This window comes from Sinohyriopsis cumingii, chromosome 5 (assembly GCF_028554795.1).
Source record: "Sinohyriopsis cumingii isolate HCF-2022 chromosome 5, ASM2855479v2, whole genome shotgun sequence".
In the NCBI taxonomy this organism is placed as follows: domain Eukaryota; kingdom Metazoa; phylum Mollusca; class Bivalvia; order Unionida; family Unionidae; genus Sinohyriopsis; species Sinohyriopsis cumingii.
Genome location: NC_142965.1, coordinates 131,407,546 through 131,433,935, shown reverse-complemented (window position 1 = coordinate 131,433,935; position 26,390 = coordinate 131,407,546). Strand labels below are relative to the sequence as shown.

Below are 26,390 nucleotides of genomic sequence, written 5' to 3'. Positions count from 1 at the left end.
TTGAGACTTGCATGGCTTTTCAATGCAGACACTTAAAGTTCTAGAAAAATAAAGTTAAGCTGAGAATAGCTTAAGGCTAGTGACATTTCCAAAAGTTTAGAAATCTGAAATTGATGAAAACTCCCAGTGTTTGGGGTTGTTCCATGCATATCTCCCAGTTTCATAATATCTCCCAATTATTGCAGAGAACTCCTGAGTATTACATTTTGTCTGTTGATTTTCATTTCTCCATAAAAATCCTTTATCAGCAGATACATCTTATACAAACCATGCTCTAATTTATCACCTGTGAAAAAATTAATATCACACTACAAAGAATTGTTTTCTTCAGTCAATAGAATGTTAAATTTAAACATTATTCTCATAAATTTATACCTTTATTAAAATAAATAAAAAAGATTAAAAAAACACAATAGTAAAATTGTCAGAAATTTGTTTCCATCCCACGAATAGTCACAGTGAACATCTCCATTACCACCAAAGACATTTACATGAGTAAAGGCATTACTTTGATATATATATATATATATATATATATATATATATATATATATATATATATATATATATATATATATATATATATTGCCATCATTAAATTAAAAAGAAGGAATGGAAAAACATACCATACAGCATATGTGACCCCCACCACCACTGCCAACTAATTCAGAATTCATGTTATTTAGTAAACAATGTTAAATGCCTTGTGAGTTGACCCTAAGGAAATTAGGTGGGATATATAATGTGGGGGAAAATAGTTGCCACATGTACGGTAGCGTGAAACTGCAGATTTGAACTGTTGAGATGAATTCACATACACTTTAGGTACCATTAGTAACAATTAATTTGGGCATTGTTTATTTGCCAGTCTCTTGCAGGTACTGACATAACACGCAATATGAAATATGGTTTCTTTGAAGTATTTTGGAGGGGCAGTAATTTTATAACTGCAGTAATAAAGATTAACTGTTAATTAGTCACACTGGCTTTCTTGGTTATTTACTTAAGAGAAACCTTTAGCTATTGTCCATTTTGGCTACTACTGATCAGAATATGAAAAGGTGTCATGTCCTGGGGGAAAATAAGGCATGTCACATGGAGAAACGGCTTATCCTTTGAGAATTTCATGTGTATTGGACCCAGAAGATCGGTAAATATTTAGTGAAAATGATGAATAAAATATGCTTTGAAAAAAAACCTGATTTTAGGGCCCATTCTCCCTGTTTTTGTTATGCAGTCTCCCTACTTGGCATTTGAAAAGTTGACGGTTATGTTGTGTAAGCTTGTGGGTGTGGACACATAAGTTTGGTTGACAGTATATGGAATGTTGACTGTATGATCAAGTTATATGTTTAATATTCTATTCATGCAGATTATTATATCATTCTACATTTTTCTTTTTAGCTGGGAACTTGGACAACAAATTTTCTATTCACCCAACAGCTGGTAATCTTGGATGCACTGGATTGGACAGAGAGCTTGTCGCAGAATATACACTGACAATTACAGCCGTTGACCGTGGCAACCCAACTCTCTCTAGCAGCTGTATTGTGGTCATCCGTGTCCTTGACCAAAATGACAATGATCCAAAATTCAGTAATGCTCGCTACAGTACTATATTGATGGAAAATGTTGCCATAGGTGCCATGGTATTGACCGTCTCTGCAACTGACCCTGACCAGGGTAGTAATGGAAATGTGACCTACGCCCTGAACAATGACACTGATGCAGGGCTGTTTAGAATAGATATAAACACTGGTGTCATCACCACATCAGGGTAAGTGGATACATTAAATGTCAGGACAGACATCGATGCTTGCATATTGTCTTTCATGTAAATTGGTTTTTAGAATTTAGAAACTGTAATGGACAATTCTGCTTTCCATTAGCTGTAACTACATACTTAGAATAGATTTTTCTTCAAATGGAAAGTTATTTATGGTCAGAATAAATTACAGTAAACTGAGTAATTTCATCCTTGTCATTGAAAAAAAACGTGAAATGTGCAATAATAATTATATTTTCCCGATCAATGTGTCGTTGTTCTTGACCCAACTCTACTCAGTTTTTGTTGGCTTGGCTAGATTGATATTTTGCTTCAGTTATTGTTACATGTATTTATCACCATATGAGGAAATTTAATATTGTTACATTTTCTTTAATTTTATGTTTAAAAGTTACCTGAAATATGGATTTATTGAATAAGGGTTGTTTATGAGATATTTTGTTGCCTGTGTCATTGGAAAAATATGTCATGGTAACTGCTTCAGAAATTTTTCATCCTATGATAAAATTCCAAATAGTGTGTGATGCAAGAGGTTTTAAGAAAAGCATCCTGAACTGATTTGTTGCACTCACTTCAGACACATCATAAATGTGTTAAACATTTAAAGCTAAATTTTTCAAATTTGTCCTTTAGATTCTTTGATAGGGAGAAGAAGTCTTCCTACAGCTTTGATGTGATAGCCAGTGATGCAGGTCTGTATGATCGCCGGACAGAGAAGGTCAGAGTGGACATCACCATTGGTGACATCAATGACAATGCACCTGTGTTTAAGGAGGTACCATACACCAGAAATGTATCCCAGGGCACATCATCCGGACAGCTCGTGCTAACAGTCAGGGCAGACGACAAGGATGATGGATCTAATGGAAAAGTGACCTACAGTATTAGCCCCGACACCGCCCAGAGAACTTTGGATCTTTTTACGATTGAAGCTCAGACTGGAAATATAAAAACAGCTCAGACCCTGGCACAAACTGGATATCACCATCTTAAAATCATTGCAAGGGATCAGGGCAACATACCACTGAGTTCTACAGGTAAGTTTAGGGACATAGGTAACTGTAGAAAACTATAAAATCTAGTAGTACTAACTTTCATTGTGACCATCCACAGATGAAGACTATTGTCCAGTCGCAACCACATTTCTGGTCATAATCTGAACACTTCCTGCTAGCTCTTTATTACATTTTGGCTTGGGTCACTGTTTGAACACTTCCTTCTAACTCTTTATGACATTTTGGCTTGGGTCACTGTTTGAACACTTCCTTCTAACTCTTTATACACTTTGGCTTGGGTCACTGGCTGAACACTTCCTTCTAACTCTGTATCACACTTTGGCTTGGGTCACTGGCTGAACACTTCCTGCTAGCTCTTTATCACATTTTGGCTTGGGTCACTGGCTGAACACTTCCTCCTAACTCTGTATCACACTTTGGCTTGGGTCACTGGCTGAACACTTCCTTCTAACTCTGTATCACACTTTGGCTTGGGTCGCAATCTAAGCACTTTTTACTTGCTATGTATCACACTCTGGCTTGGGTCACATGCTGAACACTTTCTACCAGGTCTTTATCATGCTTTGGCATGGATCACAAGCTAACGATCATGCTTTGGCATGGATCACAAGCTAACGATCATGCTTTGGCATGGATCACAAGCTAATGATTTTTACTAGGTCTTTTTCACATTATGGCAGTTTTCAATCCACTTTCTGAAAGAGTGTGAATGCCTTATATACTTGCTTGTAAGTACAGTCCAGCTGGAAACACCAAAGACTTGATATACCATTGCATAATGTGTTGGCAGATCAGGGTCAGTATTGTTTGTTCTACAGATTATTTGTCGCACAATGCATAGACCCAGATCTGCTGACACATTATGTGACATCAGCTCTGGGTCTGTGCAGTTTGCAGTTGAACTGATAGGTGAATATATACGGTGCAGCCAAAATGATAAAATTTGTTTATCTTCTGAAATTAACTGCAGAATTTATATTTGATCATGCAGTTTGAAACAAAAATATCAGCTATTCTTTCATTTTTATTCCAGGTGTGGTGGAAATAACAGTTGGCAGCTCTAGTGTACAGACCCTGAGCTTTAACATGTCGAACTACCAGGTTAATTTGGATGAAGATTCACCCGTTGGTTCCAGTGTTGCTAAGGTACAGGCTAATTACCAGGGGACTGGAAACATCAGTTACTCCTTTGCCAGTGGCAACCAGAACAATGCTTTCAGAATTAATTCGGGTAAGAATCTTACATCATGTATACAACTTGGATTTTATTTTGTTCTTGCACTGCTGATAGTAAACCAAAATTGAATGATTCTCCAGATAATATCTAGTGCTCATGTGGAGTCAGATTGTGGGGCTGTTTCCTGACATTCTTTACATTTTTTAACTGTTTCAGTATTATTTAATGATATTGCTTTAAAGTGTTGAAAACTTTGAAAGTGGAATGTATTGGTTGAGATTTTATTTTGCATGAACTAAATGCGTCCTAGAAGAACACCACTTTGTAAACTGTTTCATATTTTTGGGCAGTTATTAATCTTTCTAGTAGTATTATACATTATATCGTAGCAGTGTAGGTTAATTTCCATGTTTTAAATTCTTACCAATATTAAGCAAAGATTTCTTAGTTCCTTGATTCTATTTTCCATATCCATTACAAATCAGAATCATTTCCCCATCCTATTTTTATGAGATATGTTTGTTTATATAAGACACTTTACACAGTTTTCATTGCGAAAGTCCAGTCTTTATTGAACATGAACCATTTGCCTCTTTTGATGCAGGACCATGATTACTTAGACAATCATTATATGAGTGCCACTTCTCCAGTCTTTTTGTTCATAATGACCAGCAAAAAGCCCCCCACCCCACCAATGATACACAATTTAATCTGTAGAAATTGCCCGTAATCCAGATAATCGGGTATTAATGAATTATGCAGGCAGAACCCATGTCTCCCAATATGCCTGGATAATTGACTCTATTTGACTTGTAAATTTCATTAAAAATTTTTAATTGCATTCAGTTTAAGTGTAAGTAATCCATGAAAATATATATCACTGGAGTTCACTTTTTTATATTTTGATATCTTTTGACTAAATAATTATGGATTGTTTAATTCTTTATTTATAGCAGGATTGATTACAGTAAACAATTCAGATGCTGTTGATTATGAATCGGACCCTATCATGAAGCTCATTGTCGCTGCAACTATCAATGGAAACTATGCGTACACAACAGTTACAGTGAATCTAAAAGACATCAACGACAATGTACCCACATTCACACAAGACCGCTATGTGTCAGCAGTGTGGGAAGAGATGCGCAGAAATACGTTTGTCACACAGGTTGGGATATAGATCACTTTGTCTTCATAAATTTCTTTACATGAAGTATTTTATGGCTACAGAAAAGATATAAATACAGCACTCTCTCACAGTAAGGCCCTTTGTTAGAACACAGTAAGGCCCTTCATTAGAACACAGTAAGGCCATTTATTAGAACACAGTAAGGCCCTTCATTAGAACACAGTAAGGCCCTTCATTAGAACACAGTAAGGCCATTTATTTGAACACAGTAAGGCCCTTCATTAGAACACAGTTCTTGTCATAAAGTGACTATGGTCATGGAATCCATATTTTTAGGTGATAGTAAAATTGTAAGTATCATATATTCAATTATGATGGTCTTACCATAAGATGGTATAGTCTAGTGGTGCAAGAATATACCATTATATTGCAGTTTGATATAATGGCATTATATACCACAATATGATTTTCTGTACCACAATTTTTCATGGTCTTTATTTCATCCTTCATGTCTGTGGATTTCTCAATTTTTTCAGTTTAATTTAAAAACCATATTTTCTTTTTGTCCACTAGCTTGCTTAGCACAAGATTGCAAGAGAATGTAAAATGTGATGCACAGTACCATTATTCAGTATTCTGACAAAGTTTAATGGGGAGGGGGCAAGTCAAGACCAGGGGATATTTTTCCAGTTAAAAATAATAATTTATAAACTTCACTTTGCCTCAGATATTTATGACCTGTTTGTTATAACACTAAATCAGTGGGTCATATCTATATTATCTAAATTACATATTATCTGAATTACATATTATCTAAATTACATACTATCTAAATTACATATTATCTGAATTACATATTATCTAAATTACATATTATCTGAATTACATGTTATCTTTGTTATTCTTCATGACCTTTTTGGTACAACTGTATATAACAAATACAACAAATGAAGATTCAGGTGACATATTGACTATCGGTAAACTATAATCTTGTAAATATTTTCCTTTTATATTCAGGTTGTTGCCACGGATGTGGATACTGGACGTAATGCAGAGATCACCTACAACATTGTACAAGGAAATATAGACAATGCTTTTATAATTGACCCTCCGTACAGCGGCATCATAAAGACCAATCTCGTCATTGATTATGAGGTCCAGTCCTCCTACAGACTGGAAATAGAAGCATTCGACAATGGAGATATAGCCCTTTCCAGCACTTGTACTTTGAAAATCTCTGTGGTCGATATTAATGATAATCCACCAAAGTTTCCACCTATGGTTCCTGTCAATATTAGTGAAGGTATGGCCCAAGACAATTCATATTGCACACAGTAATGTATGTAGGGAGTTGTTAATTTGGTATGGCCCAAGACAATTCATATTGCACACAGTAATGTATGTAGGGAGTTGTTAATTTGGTATGGCCCAAGACAATTCATATTGCACACATCAATGTATGTAGAGTTGTTAATTTGATATGGCCCAAGACAATTCATATTGCACACATCAATGTAGAGTTGTTAATTTGGTATGGCCCAAGACAATTCATATTGCACACAGTAATGTATGTAGGGAGTTGTTAATTTGGTATGGCCCAAGACAATTCATATTGCACACATCAATGTATGTAGAGTTGTTAATTTGGTATGGCCCAAGACAATTCATATTGCACACATCAATGTATGTAGAGTTGTTAATTTGGTATGGCCCAAGACAATTCATATTGCACAGCAATGATTGTAGAGAGTTGTTAATTTGGTATGGCCCAAGACAATTCATATTGCACACATCAATGTATGTAGAGTTGTTAATTTGGTATGATCCAAGACAATTCATATTGCACACAGTAACATATGTAGGGAGTTGTTAATTTGGTATGGCCCAAGACAATTCATATTGCACACAGTAACGTATATAGGGAGTTGTTAATTTGGTATGATCCAAGACAATTCATATTGCACACAGTAATTTATGTAGGGAGTTGTTAATTTGGTATGATCCAAGACAATTCATATTGCACACAGTAATGTATGTAGGGAGTTAATTTGGTATGATCCAAGACAATTCATATTGCACACAGTAATGTATGTAGAGACTTGTTAATTTGGTATGGCCCAAGACAATTCATATTGCACACAGTAATTTATGTAGGGATTTGTTAATTTGGTATGATCCAAGACAATTCATATTGCACACAGTAATTTATGTAGGGATTTGTTAATTTGGTATGATCCAAGACAATTCATATTGCACAAAGTAACGTATGTAGGGAGTTGTTAATTTGGTATGATCCAAGACAATTCATACAGCACACAGTAATGTATGTAGGGAGTTGTTAATTTGGTATGGCCCAAGACAATTCATACAGCACACAGTAATTTATGTAGGGATTTGTTAATTTGGTATGATCCAAGACAATTCATATTGCACACAGTAACATATGTAGGGAGTTGTTAATTTGGTATGATCCAAGACAATTCATACAGCACACAGTAATGTATGTAGGGAGTTGTTAATTTGGTATGGCCCAAGACAATTCATATTGCACACAGTAATGTATGTAGGGAGTTGTTAATTTGGTATGATCCAAGACAATTCATATTGCACACAGTAATATATGTAGGGAGTTGTTAATTTGGTGTGATCCAAGACAATTCATATTGCACACAGTAATGTATGTAGAGACTTGTTAATTTGGTATGACCCAAGACAATTTATATTGCACACAGTAATTTATGTAGGGATTTGTTAATTTGGTATGATCCAAGACAATTCATATTGCACACAATAATGTATGTAGGGAGTTGTTAATTTGGTATGATCCAAGACAATTCATATTGCACACATTAATGTATGTAGGGAGTTGTTAATTTGGTATGGCCCAAGACAATTCATACAGCACACAGTAATGTATGATGGGAGTTGTTAATTTGGTATGGCCCAAGACAATTCATATTGCACACAGTAATGTATGATGGGAGTTGTTAATTTGGTATGGCCCAAGACAATTCATATTGCACACATCAATGTATGTAGAGTTGTTAATTTGGTATGGCCCAAGACAATTCATATTGCACACAGTAACGTATGTAGGGAGTTGTTAATTTGGTATGGCCCAAGACAATTCATATTGCACAGCAATGATTGTAGAGAGTTGTTAATTTGGTATGGCCCAAGACAATTCATACAGCACACAGTAATTTATGTAGGAATTTGTTATTTTGGTATGATCCAAGAAAATTCGAAAAAGCACACAGTAATTTATGTAGGGAGTTGTTAATTTTTGGTATGATCCAAGACAATTCATATTGCACACAGTAATTTATATAGGGAGTTTTTAATTTAGTATAAATATTGCAAATGTTACAGTCTGTTGAAGTTAAAAAATATCATTGATAAATTACATTTTTACATTTTGTAAATCATAATAATTGAGAAAAAAGCAAATTCCAATGTGCTGTGTTTGTATTAATTTTCATCTTATGATATATGCTGTCTTGTAAGTCAGAACCAACTACAAATTGCATGGATTCAGATCTACTTCACATAATGGGACAGCAGGTCTGGGTCTGTGCAATTTATCAGGAGCATCCAGTCGAACAAACAACATACCTTGATCTTCTGGTGCATTATGGAATGCAGTTCAGGATCTATGTTGTTGGCAGTTGGACCTTAATTACAAGCAAGTACATACAGCATATGCACACAAATGGATTGATAATTTGATTCATTTGTTTATTAGGTAATTTATGCATAAGGGAAATCTTTTTTTCTTTTTGAAAGAGTCTTTGTAAAGGAATCTTGTACAGTGTGCTTAATCCAGACTTAGTCTGTGCAAACTCCTGTAAAATAGGTTTGAGGCAGGAGTTATGGTGTAGCGACTGAAATGGTATTAGTTGGCTACAGTTGTGTGTCCTTGGGCAAGGCACATTACTCTATGGTATTGGCTGGCTACAGCTGTGTGTCCTTGGGCAAGGCACTTTGCTCTATGGTATTGGTTGGCTACAGTTGTGTGTTCTTGGGCAAGGCACATTACTCTAATTGCCTCAGCACTAAATAACTATATGTACTTTTGTGTCATAAAGCACCAATCAAAACAAGTTTTTTGGCAAGTGTCTAGGTATCCCTCTGGCAACCCAGATCTAATTGCAAATAGCACAGATCCAGATCTGCTGTTGCATAATGTGTCAGCAGATCTGGGTCTGTGCAGTACATTATGACTAATCAATCTGTTTACCATACATACTCACATTTTGGGTCCAGCTGCAAACATCATAGACCCTGATTTGCCTGTGCAGTATATGATGGTTGATGTTGTTTGAAGTTAGAACAAACTTATAAGTAAGTATATATGGTAATTGTTTGTAGTAAGTAAGTATATATGGTAATTGTTTGTAGTAAGTAAGTATATATGGTAATTGTTTGTAGGGGTTTGTTCATTCAGATTCCCTGTGAATTTGTACAAAAACATAGGAACAGAAGTATCAGTAATAACATGGTTTCACACTGCTGAATTTATTTTATTTTCACAAATTAATCTGAAGAGTATCACAATAGTGTGCACTCGGTTTTTTTAATGACATTATTTATACTGTGCTGTCGCTGAAAAATTACTTACTTCGCTGATCTCATTCCAGATACTGAGGTTGGGTCAGTGGTTAATCGTGTCACTGCTAGTGATGTGGACCAGAACCCTGCCGTCACATACAACTTCACTGAGCAAGGTAACCCGGATAACATGTTCAGCATTGACCTGTTCAGTGGACAAATTCGACTTGCAAAGGCTTTGGATCATGAAAAACGTATACACTACACACTGGGACTAGAGGTTAGTTATCAGATTATCCTTGCATTTTTCAGTACAGACTGAGAATGGGACCTGTCCATTAGAACTGCGGGTTCATCTTTAGATTTTACAGTGCTACCTCATTATATTATGGTTCCAATAGCTAGCTGCTGGTTGCATTAAGTGCTGAAACATGATACAGCAAGAATGATAGAAATTAGATGAAAGCATGCATGTGGGGGAGGGGGGAGAAAGAAAAAGTAAAACACCAGTCAACTGTAGCATTATAATTTTAGTTATGTAAATTCAATGTAACTTTTCACTTCATGACATTTGCTCATTTAATTTTGTCAGATATGTTTTGACAAGGAAACAATGATATAATTCTAAGCTTCATGTTGTTTTCTTTCAAACCATATTATCAAAAAATTTAATTCAGTTCAAGTACAATGGTTTCCCATACACTTTTTCAGCTAAATGGTGTTGAAAATTCTACGTTTTATATTTATTTTTATTTTCATAAAATTTTTATAATTTTGGTTATGGGGTTCTTAGAAGTTCCACATTCTATCTGGAAGTGTTATAGGGAACGGCATTATAATGAGGGATAGCTGAACTTTTATGTTTTTTTAGGCTGACTGAAAATGGGACTTTGTTCCATCATTGTGAAATAAACTCATTAGGAAATTTATTTTGTGAAGCATAAACTTCAAAGATTGGTAATTCTGCATGACTTTCAGATATTTGTATGTAGGGACAGGGGCTCTTTATATTGGCCAGAGATAACCATTAAAATACAAGTTCTTGAATGATAAAGCAAATTGGTGGATGTATATTATTACCAGACTGGATGTTGATCTGTTTACACCATAAAGGTGTATTTTGTTGACCGTTATTAAAATCTCTGATCTTTTTCTTCTCTCTTTTGTCGGTATAAAAGGCTTGGGAATATTGTAATACTTTCTGGCAGTCATTTATTTCCTCTACACTTCATGGTAGTCGGTCATTTTTTTTCTCCCTCTACACTCTCTGGTAGGCAATCATGCTTTATCTCTCTACACTTTTTGGCAGTCATTCATGCTTTCTCCCTCTATACTTCTTGGCAGTCATTCGTGCTTTCTCCCTCTACACTCCTTGGCAGTCAATCGTGCTTTCTCCCTCTACACTTCTTGGCAGTCATTCGTGCTTTCTTCCTCTACACTTCTTGGCCATCATTCGTGCTTTCTTTACACTTCTTGGCAGTCATTCATGCTTTCTCCCTCTACACTTCTTAGCAGTCAGTCATGCTTTCTCCCTCTACACTTCTTGGCAGTCAGTCATGCTTTCTCCCTCTACACTTCTTGGCAGTCATTCTTGCTTTCTCCCTCTACAATTCTTGGCAGTCATTCGTGCTTTCTCCCTCTACACTTCTTGGCAGTCAGTCATGGTTTCTCCCTCTACACTTCTTGGCAGTCAGTCATGTTTTATTCCTTTACACTTCTTGGCAGATATGCATCAGACATGTGATGTAACTGCTTAGAAGGTGACAAATTGCATCAAAGTTGATGCTGAAAACAAGTCTTCATGGAGAGGCCCAACACAAAATGAATGAAAACTGCCAGTGCAAGAATTGTTTTCAAAAATCTTAATAAGAACTTAGTGTATCCAAGCATGTATGAAAGGCAAATACAATATACATACAGGGCTTTGATTATATGACTGGTATGAAAGGCATTTAGAATATACATACAGGGCTTTGATTATATGACTGGTATGAAAGGCATTTAGAATATACATACAGGGCTTTGATTATATGACTGGCATGAAAGGCATATAGAATATACATACAGGGCTTTGATTATATGACTGGTATGAAAGGCATTTAGAATATACATACAGGGCTTTGATTATCTGACTGGTATGAAAGGCAAATAGAATATACATACAGGGCTTTGATTATATGACTGGTATGAAAGGCATATAGAATATACATACAGGGCTTTGATTATATGACTGGTATGAAAGACATATAGAATATACATACAGGGCTTTGATTATATGACTGGTATGAAAGGCATATAGAATATACATACAGGGCTTTGATTATATGACTGGTAATTTTGGGAGCTCTTAATTTGTGTATTTTTCAATCTCATCATGGCAGATTCTAAACACAGCAATCACTTTGTCATCCTTATGCCTTTTCATCCAGCCATCCATGATTAGATCAACCCCAGTGGTAAAGTTTGTTTACGTAGCTAAATAAAAGTCTTAACAGAAATAGAGTCTCTTGCTTTGTGTGAAAATCTGTGTTGTAATTATTTGGAATTTTAATTTTTGTTGTTTAACTGTAGGAGCAATCACAACTTATAAATGGAGTTTTAATTTGGAATTTTAGTTTTTGGGATTATAATTCAGATCATAAAATGTGAAAATAGACTTCTGCAACAAATTAGTTATACTGTAAAAATAAAAACTCTGAGTGATGGGCTCTCTGAATCATTCCAAATGTTTCAGAAATGTGAGAGTTGCCACAAAGGTTTTTCTTAATGAAATAAGGTCATATTACTGCAGAAATTCCTCTCCATTTGATATCCATCGTTATAATGATAATTATGATTGCTTGCTTAACACAAAACATCCTTGAGGAATTGTACATCATTGTTTGGGATTTACTGTGCTTTTAAAGGGTGTATATTAGAAGTGAATATGGGGGGTGGTGGAATTCACTCCATGTTTGAAAACGGGGTGAGATTTTCAGAATATAACAGGGATTTCATGAAGAAACAAAAGTAGCATGTGAAAACTTAATGGATGATGATTTTTTTTATACATCCAGTTTGTTTGGCAGTGTTACTTTTAAGAAAATGTTGGGAAGCACCCAGTCATACATTCATGACTCTGAATATTAGAAAATGAATTTTGATTAATAATAAAAGTATTTAAATGCAGTAGGCACCTTCTTATGCCCCCCACCCCAACACCTTTGTTGTTTACCAGTAGTCACATGAGCTGAATGGCTATCCGAAAGAGTTTGTGGGGTGGGGGTTTCTTCTTGTTTTTTTTAATCTGCAAAGACACTTGCCCTGATACTTTTTATGGGGGTGGATGGCATTTTGAAAATGACTTGAGAAAAATTGGAATTAGTTTTCAGAAACAAAAGAATTAAAGAATTAATTTAATATTGATAGTAGTTAAGCATGGTGATGAGATTGACCCTTGTAAACCATTTCACATTGTTTGATCAGTTACACTAATTTTCATTGTAGGCTTCGGACACAGTACACATAGACTATACAACACTGGACATCTATGTGACTGATGAAAATGATAATGCTCCAGAATTCTCACAGCAGAGTTATCAGGTATGTTTTTAGAGTTTGGAATTTTGACCTTTTGCTTTGTATTGCGTGCGTGTGAGTGTGATTTGAATTTTTAACATAGCTTTAACAATTTGTCACTCATATGTGATGTCAGTATTGTGGCAGTTTATAGTGATGTCTAGCACTGGAGGCATCATGCCACAGACATGTAGCATGAAAGGTTTTCCCTGGTTCTTCCTCCACCATTACTACTGGCCACCATGTATAGCCTATTATGTGCTGAAAAATGGTGTTAAACCCTAAAACAACAACAACAACATGTATTGAATAGGAAATTTGAATAATTGGACCCATTTCTTTAGAAAGTAAGGATGAAGTATAGGTATTGTTGAATTCAAGCTCTTGTCTTCTCATTGCAGTTAGGTGCACATTGGATTAAAATGTTTTGATGAGTTAGACTGGTTACTAAGTGACCTTAAGGTCTTTATGAGCTAGACTGGTTTGTAAGTGACCTTAAGGTCTTCATGAGCTAGGTCGGTTAGTAAGTGACCTTAACGTCTTGATGAGCTAGACTGGTTAGTAAGTGACCTTAAGGTTCTGATGAGATAGAATGGTTAGTAAGTGACCTTAAGGTTCTGATGAGATAGACTGGTTAGTAAGTGACCTTAAGGTTCTGACTAACTAGACTGGTTAGTAAGTGACCCTCGGGTCTTGATGAGCTAGACTGGTTACTAAGTGGCCTTAACCACTGCAATAGACCTACTTATTCCCCCATTTTGTAAAACAATTGGCGATATTGTGATTCATCCATTTGTCTATCAGTAACTCTGTCTTCTACTAAAATTGCTAAATGGTAATTAACAAGATTTGCTACATAGGTTTTTTGTGTGATAATCAACTGCTGGAGGGGTATCAGGTGGTCAGAGATCATTTTTTACCTCTTTCTTAAAGTCATTAACGAGGAGGTCAGAGATCATATATACAAAAACTAAAATTTACATTGATATTCATTTGTAGCAAGATGGCACTTAAAATATGAGATTTTGGGTTATGGTTCATCTTGAATATTTGTTGCTGTTATTGCTACTTCTCCTGAATGAAGAGTCATGTTGACATCTAGTTTTCACCAAAAGACTTATGATGTCTGGGTGATCCTAATGATAATAGTGCAGATCTGAGTCCGGTATGGTCACTGGTATAACTACTGAATGGAAAGCCATATCGAATGGTTATTTTGACCAGAAGACTTCTTATGATATCTAGTTAGTCAAAACTAAAAATGGTGCCAGTTTGATGTCTAATATGGCTGCCACAGTTGCCAGCTTGAAAATCTTGTTATCATTACTTCTGATGAATATATGCTCATATCAGTATGTGGTTTTGACTAATAGACTCATATCAGTATGGGGTTTTGACTAATAGACTCATGTCAGTATGTGGTTTTGACTAATAGACTCATATCAGTATGTGGTTTTGACTTATAGAGTCGTTTCAGTATGGGGTTTTGACATAGAGTCGTATCAGTATGTGGTTTTGACTAATAGGCTCATATCAGTATGGGGTTTTGACTAATAGATTCATATCAGTATGGGATTTTGACTAATAAAGTCATATCAGTATGTGGTTTTGACTAATAGAGTCGTATCAGTATGGGATTTTGACTAATAGACTCATATCAGTATGTGGTTTTGACTAATAAAGTCGTATCAGTATGTGGTTTTGACTAATAGAGTCGTATCAGTATGGGGTTTTGACTAATAGACTCATATCAGTATGGGGTTTTGACTAATAGAGTCATATCAGTATGGGGTTTTGACTAATAGACTCATATCAGTAATGGGGTTTTGACTAATAGACTCATATCAGTATGGGGTTTTGACTAATAGACTTCTACAAGTTTTTGTTGATCCAAATTAAATTGATGCTGATCTGATGCCCAATATAAATGTAGAAATCTTGAAAATCTTGTTTTCAGTTTAAAATGGAAATCATTCTAACAGGATTTTCACAAGTATTCATCTTAGAATAGCTGTTTGGTCCTAAATGAAAATGGTGAAAGCTGTACATTAAAAGTACGTTCAATATGGCTGCCATAATGGCTGTATTAAATCTTGCTATCATTGCTACTTCTAGATAGATAATCATTACAACATGGAGTCAAAGACATCTAATAATGTCTCCTTTGTCCTAATAAAATGCATAAAAAATGGTGCCAGTCTTACATCAAAGCAGCTAATTTGAGAATCTTGTTGTCTGTGAAGAATATTAGAGATTGTTTCAATACTCAGCATTTTAAAAGAAGACATGGTCTTGAATTCCTATATAAAAAAATTTCATTCATTAGAGCATCTGTCCATTCAAGGGACTCTTGTTCAATTATACAATGTTGAAAATGTATTTCTTCTCTGATGATATAAATGTTTCACCTCCACTGCATGTATGTATGTATGTATGTATGTATATATATATATATATATATATATATATATATATATATATATATATATATATATATATATTATGCAGCTTATTTTCACTGTGGTTTTTACTTTTGAGAGTTAATTATCAGAAGACTTTGACTTACTCTCAAGGGGGTGGGGGTGGCAGGAACCAAGTGGTCTGAAGCACTCAGCTTTACTGATCATTGCCTTCTCACCTTGGTCCTCATGGGTTGGAGTCTTGAGCTCTGTGTGGGTGTGTGAGAAAACTTTACATTAGCTTCCTGTGGGTCAGTGGTTCTTATTGGGGAAATTTCCCAGGTTCTTCCTCCACTAGTTACACTGGCAGCCATGTATAGCCACCTATGATGTGCTGAAATATGGCACTAAACCCAAAACAGAAATGATTTGCTCTTAAGGTTGGCTTAATTAAATATTGTAATGTTACCTCATGTATTTGTTGTCAAGTGTAGTCCAACTGCAAACTGCATAGACCCATGTTGTCCATTCCATGCATATATACATCTCTTTTTTCAGGAGTAGAACGAATAACATATCTAGATCTGCCAGCACATTATGGTGAGATCATGGTCTGCCAGCACATTATGGTGAGATCATGATCTGCCAGCACATTATGGTGAGATCATGGTCTGCCAGCACATTATGGTGAGATCATGGTCTGCCAACACATTATGGTGAGATCATGGTCTGCCAGCACATTATGGTGAGATCATGGTCTGCCAACACATTATGGTGAGATCATGGTCTTCATTACTTGCAGTTGGACTTGACTTAAGAAAGTATATATGGCATGTTATATAATATACAAGTTTTCATTTTAGGTAACTTTGGAGGAAATGACTCCACCAGGTAGACAAGTCATGCGTGTGAATGCAACAGATATTGACTCTGGTCTCAATGCTCAGATTCGATACAAGCTTGGTGTGACGCCATCCAGGGGATTCTACATCAACTCGGATACAGGTAACTGTTAGGCCTTTTTCTTGTTACAGTAATGTCAGACTTTGGTTATCTGTTTGGGAGTACAATCAGACTTTGGCTGTTAGGCCTTTTGATTGTTACAGTAATGCCAGACTTTGGTTATCTGTTTGGGAGTACAATCAGACTTTGGCTGTTAGGCCTTTTTCTTGTTACAGTAATGTCAGACTTTGGTTATCTGTTTGGGAGTACAATCAGACTTTGGCTGTTAGGCCTTTTGATTGTTACAGTAATGCCAGACTTTGGTTATCTGTTTGGGAGTACAATCAGACTTTGGCTGTTAGGCCTTTTGATTGTTACAGTAATGTCGGACTTTGGTTATCTGTTTGGGAGTACAATCAAACTTTGGTCATCTGTGTTTGCTACTGTCTAGATATTTGATTATTGGTAATAATTTATGAGTGGACACTCCATTGGTCCAAATTAGTGAAAAACACAAGTCAACTGTTTGTTTTGCTTTTTTAATGAATTAAAATTGTGTATTGACAGGTTTGATGTGAGGAGTGTCAACATTTCATTTCTTCCTTGTTTGAAGATGAAAACAGAACTCCAGTATTAAATTTGAGTAAAGTTTATTCAAATTTAATGTTGTACTTTGAGATTAAAAAGTTAAAAGATATTTCTATTGGTTACATTGTTTTTAGATGGAATTGTGCATGTTAACTGGTGCAGTGTTTGACACAGGCTTAAATAATTTTATACCATTCATTTTGTTGTTAATATGGTTAATCTGCATTCCATTCAGCCTTCAGAGTTCAGTATCCATAATGCCAATGAGAAGCATGGCTAGATGTTGGGGGTGACCTTCATTGAATAGTCACATGATATTGTCATCTGCATAGTAATTCTTTCTGTAATAACAAATAAAAAATCCTTCGGGAAAAAAGAAAACTCCTATGCAACTAAACAGATGTTGAAGAAAAATTATTGTAATAGCTGTGAGGTTGGAACTTGCAGTCTTGCAAGGAAAAACCATTTGACAACATGGCGGCAGTATTAGCATTATGATGGCCTTGACCCTTTCCATATCATCTTATCTTTGTTTTTGAATATCCACTGTACCTAATAGTGTTCATATTTGATGGTAGCTTAACTATAGCTACAATGGCAAAAGAAATTAGTTCACAGTACAAATTAGTGTAAGCCAAAATTATGCAATAACACAACTTATAAAAGTCATGCCATTTGAAAGAGCATGCGATGTGTCACATGTAAACCAAACCATTAATTCCATTCTGGGACTCAGTGTTTGTGATGGCTGTTATAAAGCAATATACAGTATTACAAGGGCTGTGCATAGGACCATAATAAATATTTAGTCTTTTGTTTTAAAAAATTTTTTTACAACTCTTTGCTCAAAAAAAAAAATAACTTTGCTAAGGGGAGATAATTCATAAAAGAGTGGTACTGTTGGTCTTGTAGCACTTTTATTGCCACTGTGGAGATTTTCCTACTCTGATATATTTTTCTATCACCATGAAAATATTATATGGAACTCAGTTCCAGCATTAAAGGTATAAATAGGGCCTATTCTAGAACTGAAAATGGGGGGGGGGATTCCACCTACATTTGAAAGCATTGGGAGGGGAGATTTCTGAATACAGGCAGGATTTACTAAAGAAAAAATGTAGGTCTTGACAATACGATGTGTAATTTTGTACATTTGACTTTCTAGTGCAGTTTATTATGATCGGTCTCTTTATCTCTGACCAGTTTGGTTTCTGCACAGTAGCTACAGTTACCAAACATTTTGGACGTCTTGCACTTGAGGTAATGAAGAACCTTATCAATTTCAGACTCAGAGGTCAGTGTCACTGACTTAAAGAAGTAAAGACAGTTTCTGCGTAATAACTTGAGATCTCCATCATCTGCTTTATGTAAATATTTTGTATACTTAAAAGGGGAATATTACAATCAAAATTTCAGGTGTGATCTATACAAACGAGACTGTTGTGTACCAGCCAAACCAGGAGATAGTACAGCTTGTGGTGATAGCAGAGGATCGTGGTACCCCCTCCCTTTCTGGTGTTGTAGCAGTGCACATCCAAATTACAAGTGTCAACAAGTATCCACCAGAATTTGATAAAGGGGAGTACAAGTAAGTACCTCCTCATGGCTAGATTTACATTTTTCATCAGCCAGTGGGACAGTATTGACACCGCAATGTATCATTTGGTGACTGAGAAAAGTGGGACAATATTGACACTGTAATGTATCATTTGGTGACTGAGGAAAGTGGGACAGTTATGACACTGAACTATTTCATTTGGTGACAGAGGAAGGCAGGACAGATGTGACACCAAATTGTATCATTTGGTAACAGAGAAAATTGAGACAGTTATGATACTGAATTATGTCATTTGGTGATGGAAAAGTGGGAAATTTATAACACTGAATCATATCATTTGGTGACAGGAAAGTGGGATAGTTTTGATACTGAATTGTATTATTAGGTGATGGAAAAGTTATAACATTGAATTATATCAATTGGTGACAGAGGAAATTGGGACAGATATGACACTGAATTGTATCATTTGGTAACTGAGGAAATTGGGACAGATATGACACTGAATTGTATCATTTGGTAACTGAGGAAATTGGGACAGATATGACACTGAATTGTATCATTTGGTAACTGAGGAAATTGGGACAGTTATGACATTACTGACAGGCTTTGTAACCAGTGAATTACTGCAGTATATACTTATATTCAAGTCAGATCCAATTGCCAACTGCATATAATCAGTTCTGCCAGTCCCTAATGCTCCGACAGATCTGGTCTGAGCAGTTTTTTAGGACAAGTCAGTAGAACAAACATAACAGACATTGATCAACTAGTACATTATTCAACTGGTACATTATTCAAAGGAAGATCAGGTTGTTTGCAAATGGACTTGACCTAATATTCAGCTTTCCTACTTTTCAAAACTGTTTATTTGCTGCATAAAATGTGTGCAAATTAATATTGAATTAAGTAGCAGTTAAAAAGAGCACAGGCAATGGAAATGATCGCATCCCAGATCATTTCGGAAGGCTCATTCAGAGTTGAAAATGATCCATAGAAATCAGGATATGCTGATAATAAATAAATTTTTGTTGAGAGCCTATTAGTAAAGGCCAGTATAACTAACTACTTTTCAAAGTCACTTACTTTATTTCATTCATATTACCTTAAAAAACATTTTCCCACATTTAATTTCTTTGCTAAATTTGTAAACTTATATGATAACATTGTGATTTGCATTATTTATTTTTTTAAAATCCTTTTGAGACAGATTTTGTATTGAATAATTTGTGTTCCTCTTGCAGATCTAATGTCAGTGAAGATGCAGAGAGGGGTGTCACCATACTCAGCGTGTTTGCCAAGGACATGGATGAATCTGGCCGAAATAAAGATGTCAACTATGAGATCACAACAGGAAATGACAACGGTGTTTTTGGAATCCAGCCCAAGCAGGGGAACATTGTTCTGAATGGTGTATTAGACAGAGAGACTGTGTCATGGTACAATTTGACAGTTGTAGCAAAAGATCGTGGTTCGCCACCTCGAAGTTCCAGTGCTCATGTAAGAATTGAAGTTCTGGACGTGAATGATCAAGTACCAGTATTTGATAAACCGGAGTACCAAATCACACTGAATGAAGGCTATGCCAGTGAAAAGGTGTTCCTCACTCTCACTGCCACTGATCGTGACATTGGCAAAAATGCTGACATATATTATTCTATCACATCTGGAAATGATGATGGACTTTTCATTGTGAATGGAATGACAGGGGAGATGTTGATAACTCCGAGAGCTGTACTTGACTATGAGAGTCAGACTTACCACAAGCTGATTGTCAGGGCGATGGATTGTAGACCTTGTAGCCAGAGTGATCCTAAGTTGTCGTCTTTCACAACTGTTCTCATCAATGTCACAGATGTCAATGAATTTAGTCCATCTTTCCCATTGCAACTGTACTTCCTTGGTATTGATGAAAACCAGACTTTAGGGGCACCTGTGTACTATATGCATGCAAACGACGGTGATACCGGTCCATTTGGTCGTGTGGAGTACACAATTAAAGGAACTACCGTGTTCAGTATCAATAACACGACAGGCCTAATTACTGCAAATTTGGTCTTTGATTATGAAACCAACAAACTGCTGACATACAATTTCACAGTAATGGCCAAAGATGCAGGCAATTTGCATACAGAGGTACCTGTTCTTGTTAATGTCTTAGATGTGGACGAGTATGCCCCTGTATTTACAGAGGTGAGTTATCAGTTTCAGATTGCTGGGAATGCAAAGCGAGGAACAGTAATTGGGAAAGTGTCTGCCACAGATGAGGATGGTGGTGAAGCTGGGCATGTGGTTTACAGGATTGTCCCATTACATGATTACTTCCAGGTTGATATGAACACAGGGGAGATTAATGTAAGTTTGGAATTCAGTAGTAATCCACCAAAAAGGAGAAAAAGGTCATCAGAGGATCTTATTCATGGAGAGATTCTTCATCGATCGAAGCGTGCGTTTGCTGACGATTCAGTGACACTTACCATTCAGGCATATTCAGAAATAGAGAATTCTCTAACTGCTAAAACTGATGTAAAGATTCTGATTGACAGAACATGTGATGGTTGTAAGGTCATGCCACTTGCAAGCCCACCTAACGAGCTAGGTGTGGCTTTCATTGTTATTATCGTTGTTGCCATTCTTGCAGTCATTGTTGTTGTGGTTATTGTCCTTATTTTGGTTCGAAATCGTTACTTGCGCAAGAAATCTCCTCCTAGAACCAGTACAACTGGATATGGAGGTGATGATACAGACTTTGACTATGTACCTACATCTAATGGACCCCCACAATATAGTGAACATTTAAACTATAGCAACCACTCGGATAACTTGGTTTCTTCTAATATGTCTCCCCATTCTCACAAGTCTGGATCCAGTGGACATGGGTCAGTGGAGGAAGATGAGGATGAAGAAATTAGTAGGATTAATTCCAATTCTGCATTCTTGAATGATTCAAATGGATTTAGGAAAGCCATGCCAGATTCGGGCATCCAGGATGATGACAATGCATCAGAACCATCTGTTTTGAACCATCATGAATACCTGGCACGTCTTGGTATAGATAACGATAAGATCAATTCCAAAGCCAAGTCAGGGGCTCTTGCTCACTCAGTGGAGAGCATGCATCAGTTTTCAGAAGAGGGAGGTGGCGAGTGTGATGGCATGGAAATAGGGACCATTGACTACACAAAACTGGATGTGTCCACAGATGAAGAAGTGGCAATGATTGATAAAAATAAAGACATGGGATTTCATGAACCAGAGGCTCAGATGGCTGGTTCTCTGTCTAGTGTGATAAATAGTGAGGAGGAATACAGCGGCTCATACAACTGGGACTATTTATTGGACTGGGGCCCCCAGTATCAGCCTCTTGCACATGTTTTTGCTGAAATAGCAAGACTAAAAGATGATAACCATCAGCCAAAAAAGCAGCCAGTACAAACTGTGCCTCAAAGCAGGCAAATTAATTCCTCCATTCAACCTCCTGTTCGAATGGTTCCCCCTCCAATCATCACAAATGCCCCACCCATCGCAGTATCACAACCTTCATCACGTTCCAATCAGTCTAGTCACAGTAATAGTTCTGTAGGGACAAGGACTAGCACAATAAATACATCGTTACCAAGTTTGCCTCGCTCCCCCATAAGTCACGAGTCGAGCTTCACTTCACCAGCTCTTACACCATCCTTTACTCCATCATTGTCACCCCTAGCAACAAGGAGCCCCTCAATATCACCTGTAAATAGTGGGCGGGGCATGTCAAACTCTATTCATAGTTCAGGGGGAAATATCCCTAGGGGACCTCGTATAGCCACAAATAGGATGGCATTTACTTCAAGCTCAGAGCAGGAATTACAGATCTGAACATGATATGTGATAATACATATATGACAGGCCTGATAATACATATATGACAGGCCTAATAATGCATATATGACAGGCCTGATAATGCATATATGACAGGCCTGATAATGCATATATGACAGGCCTGATTATGTCCCATGATGAGGCATGTACATACAGATGTGGTTGTGGCATGTGATAATGCACACGCTCAAGTTCTAAAGGTTACATGTTGATGCAACAGATATAAACGTCATGTGATAATGCATTTGTGATAGATCTGAATTATTATTTGATAATGACAGATCTGAATACGATAATATGATAATTCATACATTTGAGGATCTAGGCAGTTTTTGTGTTGGAATTTGCAAATGTTGTTCCAGCTGTTAAATTAATGCAATAGGTTTTCTAACTGAGAATGAATCAAAGGTTCACAAGTGTAAAAACGAGTAGAAATATTTAAAAGCATACAGAATATAATTGTATCAAATATTTGCAAAACACTTTTTGTACTAATCCCCATTATGTACAAGTTTGCTATCTTTCATAAATTAAATGGATTTCATTTCATAATTGTGTATTCTCCTCATTCCATATGACAAAATCATTTTTTTGTGGACATTTCATTTTCAAATTATGTGGTCTATTTTTGTACAAAAGTTTATGGAGACACAAAAGTAATTTATTGTTCTGTCCACCCTCTATGAACTATAAAATATGTGCGGGTGTCTATATATCTATATATATTATTATTGTTGTACTTAGTTAGACTCTAAGCTGGAAGAACAAATTATTTTGCCTAAAATACGTCATTATTACATTGACAATAGATAGCTGAAGTGCTCATGTAAAATTGTCATATTATGATGTAATTTCTTTGTAGTTTTATGGCAGCAGTTTATTTATAAATCATTAAGCGTTATTCATGTCTGATATAGCATAGGGAAAAAGAATGAAATATTTCTATACTATCTGAAATCTTGTTTTCAGTAATGATGTAATGTGTTTTGTTATGTATTTGTCCATGTATTTGTTGCTGTTGGTAAATCACAACAGCTTTTATGACCAGTTTTACAGTACATATTTTGTTTTAACCATGACATTGAATTGGTACACAAATGAATCTTTTATAAATGATTTATTATGGTTGTGCCACTTACACGTATGGACATTTTTTTTTATACCTATTCTGGTTATAGACCATAACAGCTTATGTTATGGCCTCCAGTGCATAAGCACTCATCATAAACTACATGGAGGATTCTCCTGAAACTTGATATTCATCCCAAGGTCTGGTTGTCTAAAAGACAATAGTGTTGGTCAGACATCCAGTATTGCCACGACAAATGGCATGTTGAAGATCGTTATAATGCTACTCCATCAAAATGAAAACTCGTATGTGTGGGGCTTTCACCAGAATATTTCTGGTATCTAGTTGGTCCTGAATGAAAATGGTACAGATCTGCCTTCAAATATGGTTGTCATGGCAGCATAAATACAAGTCCTAGATGGAAAGCTGTATTGACATTGGGTGTTTTCATGAAGATTTAGGTGTTTAGTTGGTCTTGAATCAAATTATGCTGATCTGACATCTTGAAAGTCTAGTTCATGTCTTCAATTCAGAATTAATGGTCACATCCACAAAAGGTTTTCACCATCAGACCCTGCTTCCATCCAGTATGGCTGCCACAATTAGCATATTGAAAATCTTGTCACCATTTCTTATGAATGGATGGCCATATTGTCATGAGGTTTTCACCAAACGTATTTAATGGTGTCTATTTTTTCCTTTAATTAAAATGGTGCTGATTTTAAATCCAGTTTGGCTGTCACAGCGGACAATCTGAAACTCTTTATCAGTTGAGTATCAGAAATGATTTTAACACTTGGCAATTAAAGAGAGGAGATGGTCTTGTTTTGAATTCCTGGAAATTCATTTTGGCCAGTGTAAATTAAGGAACCAAGATTTGTGGTCATTAGCCACTGTGTCAAAGACTGGTTATAGTGGTGTAGCATCTTGTCTGATTTGTTATATTTGATTGAGACTATTTATGACAGCCCAGTCTAGCTGTGTCAGATACACATGTATTTATGTCCATTGATAACTTTCTTGTGACAGATTTCTGAAGTCTTGTCCAAAAGTGATAGGTTCAATGTTTTATTATATTTTAGTAGTTCTTTAAAGAGGAGACAGATTTTACAACTAGTTAAGCCATTGTAGCACAGGTCTTTGAGCATTGGCTGCCCCAGAGGATCTTAAGGAGAGACACTTAGCTCCCATTTTTCATTGCATGATAATGTTTTGAAAATCAGATAAGCATGAAATGCAAGTATTGAAGGAGATAGTACATGTTTTTGTTGTTTTTAAATAATTATTTTAATCAAATTCCAGTCTTGCATCTGACACAGCTAGAGAACCATTCCACTTTTTGTTATTAATAGAGTAAGTGGAGATGACTCACATCACAACTGAATGTACATGGCTCATTCTTCTTATTGAATACAATATACATGCTGTAGGGGAAACTGTAATCATTCACATGCTAGATTTAGTATTTATAATGTTTGAACAAATAGAAATAAACCTCAGGAATGATATAATCAAAGTAAATGTAGATTGATATTTTTTGTCTCAAAAATGTAGAACAATTGCTATGATCAAATATTTTTCTCAATATTATTAGCAACAATGCATTGGTAATGTGTGAACTAACAGGGACCTTAGAATTTTTGTTTGTAGCTAGAAACAATCCTATATGGATTCAATTTCTGTTACTTATAAGCTGGCTTAATTGAGAAGAGATTTCCTTTAATAGTAATTTTTCCAATTAATAGCCATTAAGAGCACTTATGGAGGTGTGGAATTTTCATAACTTAGAATCTTTCATACACTTTTTAACAAATATTTTTAACAAATGTCATTTTCTTAAAGAAATTGGATTCAGGTACTAGTATGTTGAAAATGGTCAAGTTTTACTCAATTAGGTCCTAGTCCTGTGAAGGGAGAAACCAGAAATATACAGGTATTGTGAATTGGGGTCCTAAGAGCCAGTATCTGAACGCTTGCTTGTTTTCAAGTCTATTTATTTATTGTTCTCTCCGACAAATATAGAAATTAGATTTTCATTAACCACGTTAGATCATAGTAATTGAAATTAAATGAAATACAGAAATTACTGCATATATTCACTCAAGTTTTTGAAACAGTTGTACAGAAAACCAATGAAGAGAGCATTACATATATTCATAATAAACAATTTATCACACTGCTTGCTTTGTTTTTATTTAGTGGCAAGTACCAAACTTCCTTCCATACACTTGTAAGAATATCATTACTTGTAAGAATAATATCATTACTTGTAAGAATAATATCATTACTTGTAAGAACAATATCATTACTTGTAAGAATAATATCATTACTTGTAAGAATAATATCATTACTTGTAAGAATAATATCATTACTTGTAAGAATAATATCATTACTGTAAGAACAATATCATTACTTGTAAGAATAATATCATTACTTGTAAGAATAATATCATTACTGTAAGAATAATATCATTACTGTAAGAATAATATCATTACTGTAAGAATAATATCATTACTGTAAGAACAATATCATTACTGTAAGAATAATATCATTACTGTAAGAACAATATCATTACTGTAAGAATAATATCATTACTGTAAGAACAATATCATTACTGTAAGAATAATATCATTACTGTAAGAATAATATCATTACTTGTAAGAATAATATCATTACTTGTAAGAATAATATCATTACTTGTAAGAATAATATCATTACTGTAAGAATAATATCATTACTGTAAGAATAATATCATTACT

General features: G+C 35.5%; 1 protein-coding gene across 2 annotated transcripts in view; it reads left to right on the top strand.

Annotated features, from left to right (window-relative positions):
- The window catches only part of LOC149800251 (protein dachsous-like), a 182,263-nt gene extending 156,456 nt beyond the window's left edge, over nucleotides 1–25,807 (top strand). The window contains exons 11-20 of one of the 2 annotated variants that reach the window (XM_089959835.1): nucleotides 1,405–1,777; nucleotides 2,420–2,823; nucleotides 3,836–4,033; nucleotides 4,936–5,147; nucleotides 6,126–6,411; nucleotides 9,749–9,939; nucleotides 13,146–13,241; nucleotides 16,480–16,621; nucleotides 18,563–18,734; nucleotides 19,946–25,807. In XM_089959835.1, the coding sequence (XP_089815961.1) occupies nucleotides 1,405–1,777; nucleotides 2,420–2,823; nucleotides 3,836–4,033; nucleotides 4,936–5,147; nucleotides 6,126–6,411; nucleotides 9,749–9,939; nucleotides 13,146–13,241; nucleotides 16,480–16,621; nucleotides 18,563–18,734; nucleotides 19,946–22,559 (4,688 nt within the window). In that variant the 3' untranslated portion in view covers nucleotides 22,560–25,807. Of the gene's footprint in view, nucleotides 1–1,404; nucleotides 1,778–2,419; nucleotides 2,824–3,835; nucleotides 4,034–4,932; nucleotides 5,148–6,125; nucleotides 6,412–9,748; nucleotides 9,940–13,145; nucleotides 13,242–16,479; nucleotides 16,622–18,562; nucleotides 18,735–19,945 lie in introns of both variants that reach the window. The other variant, XM_089959834.1, reaches the window with a different exon arrangement.
- The last annotated feature ends 583 nt before the right edge of the window (nucleotides 25,808–26,390 follow it).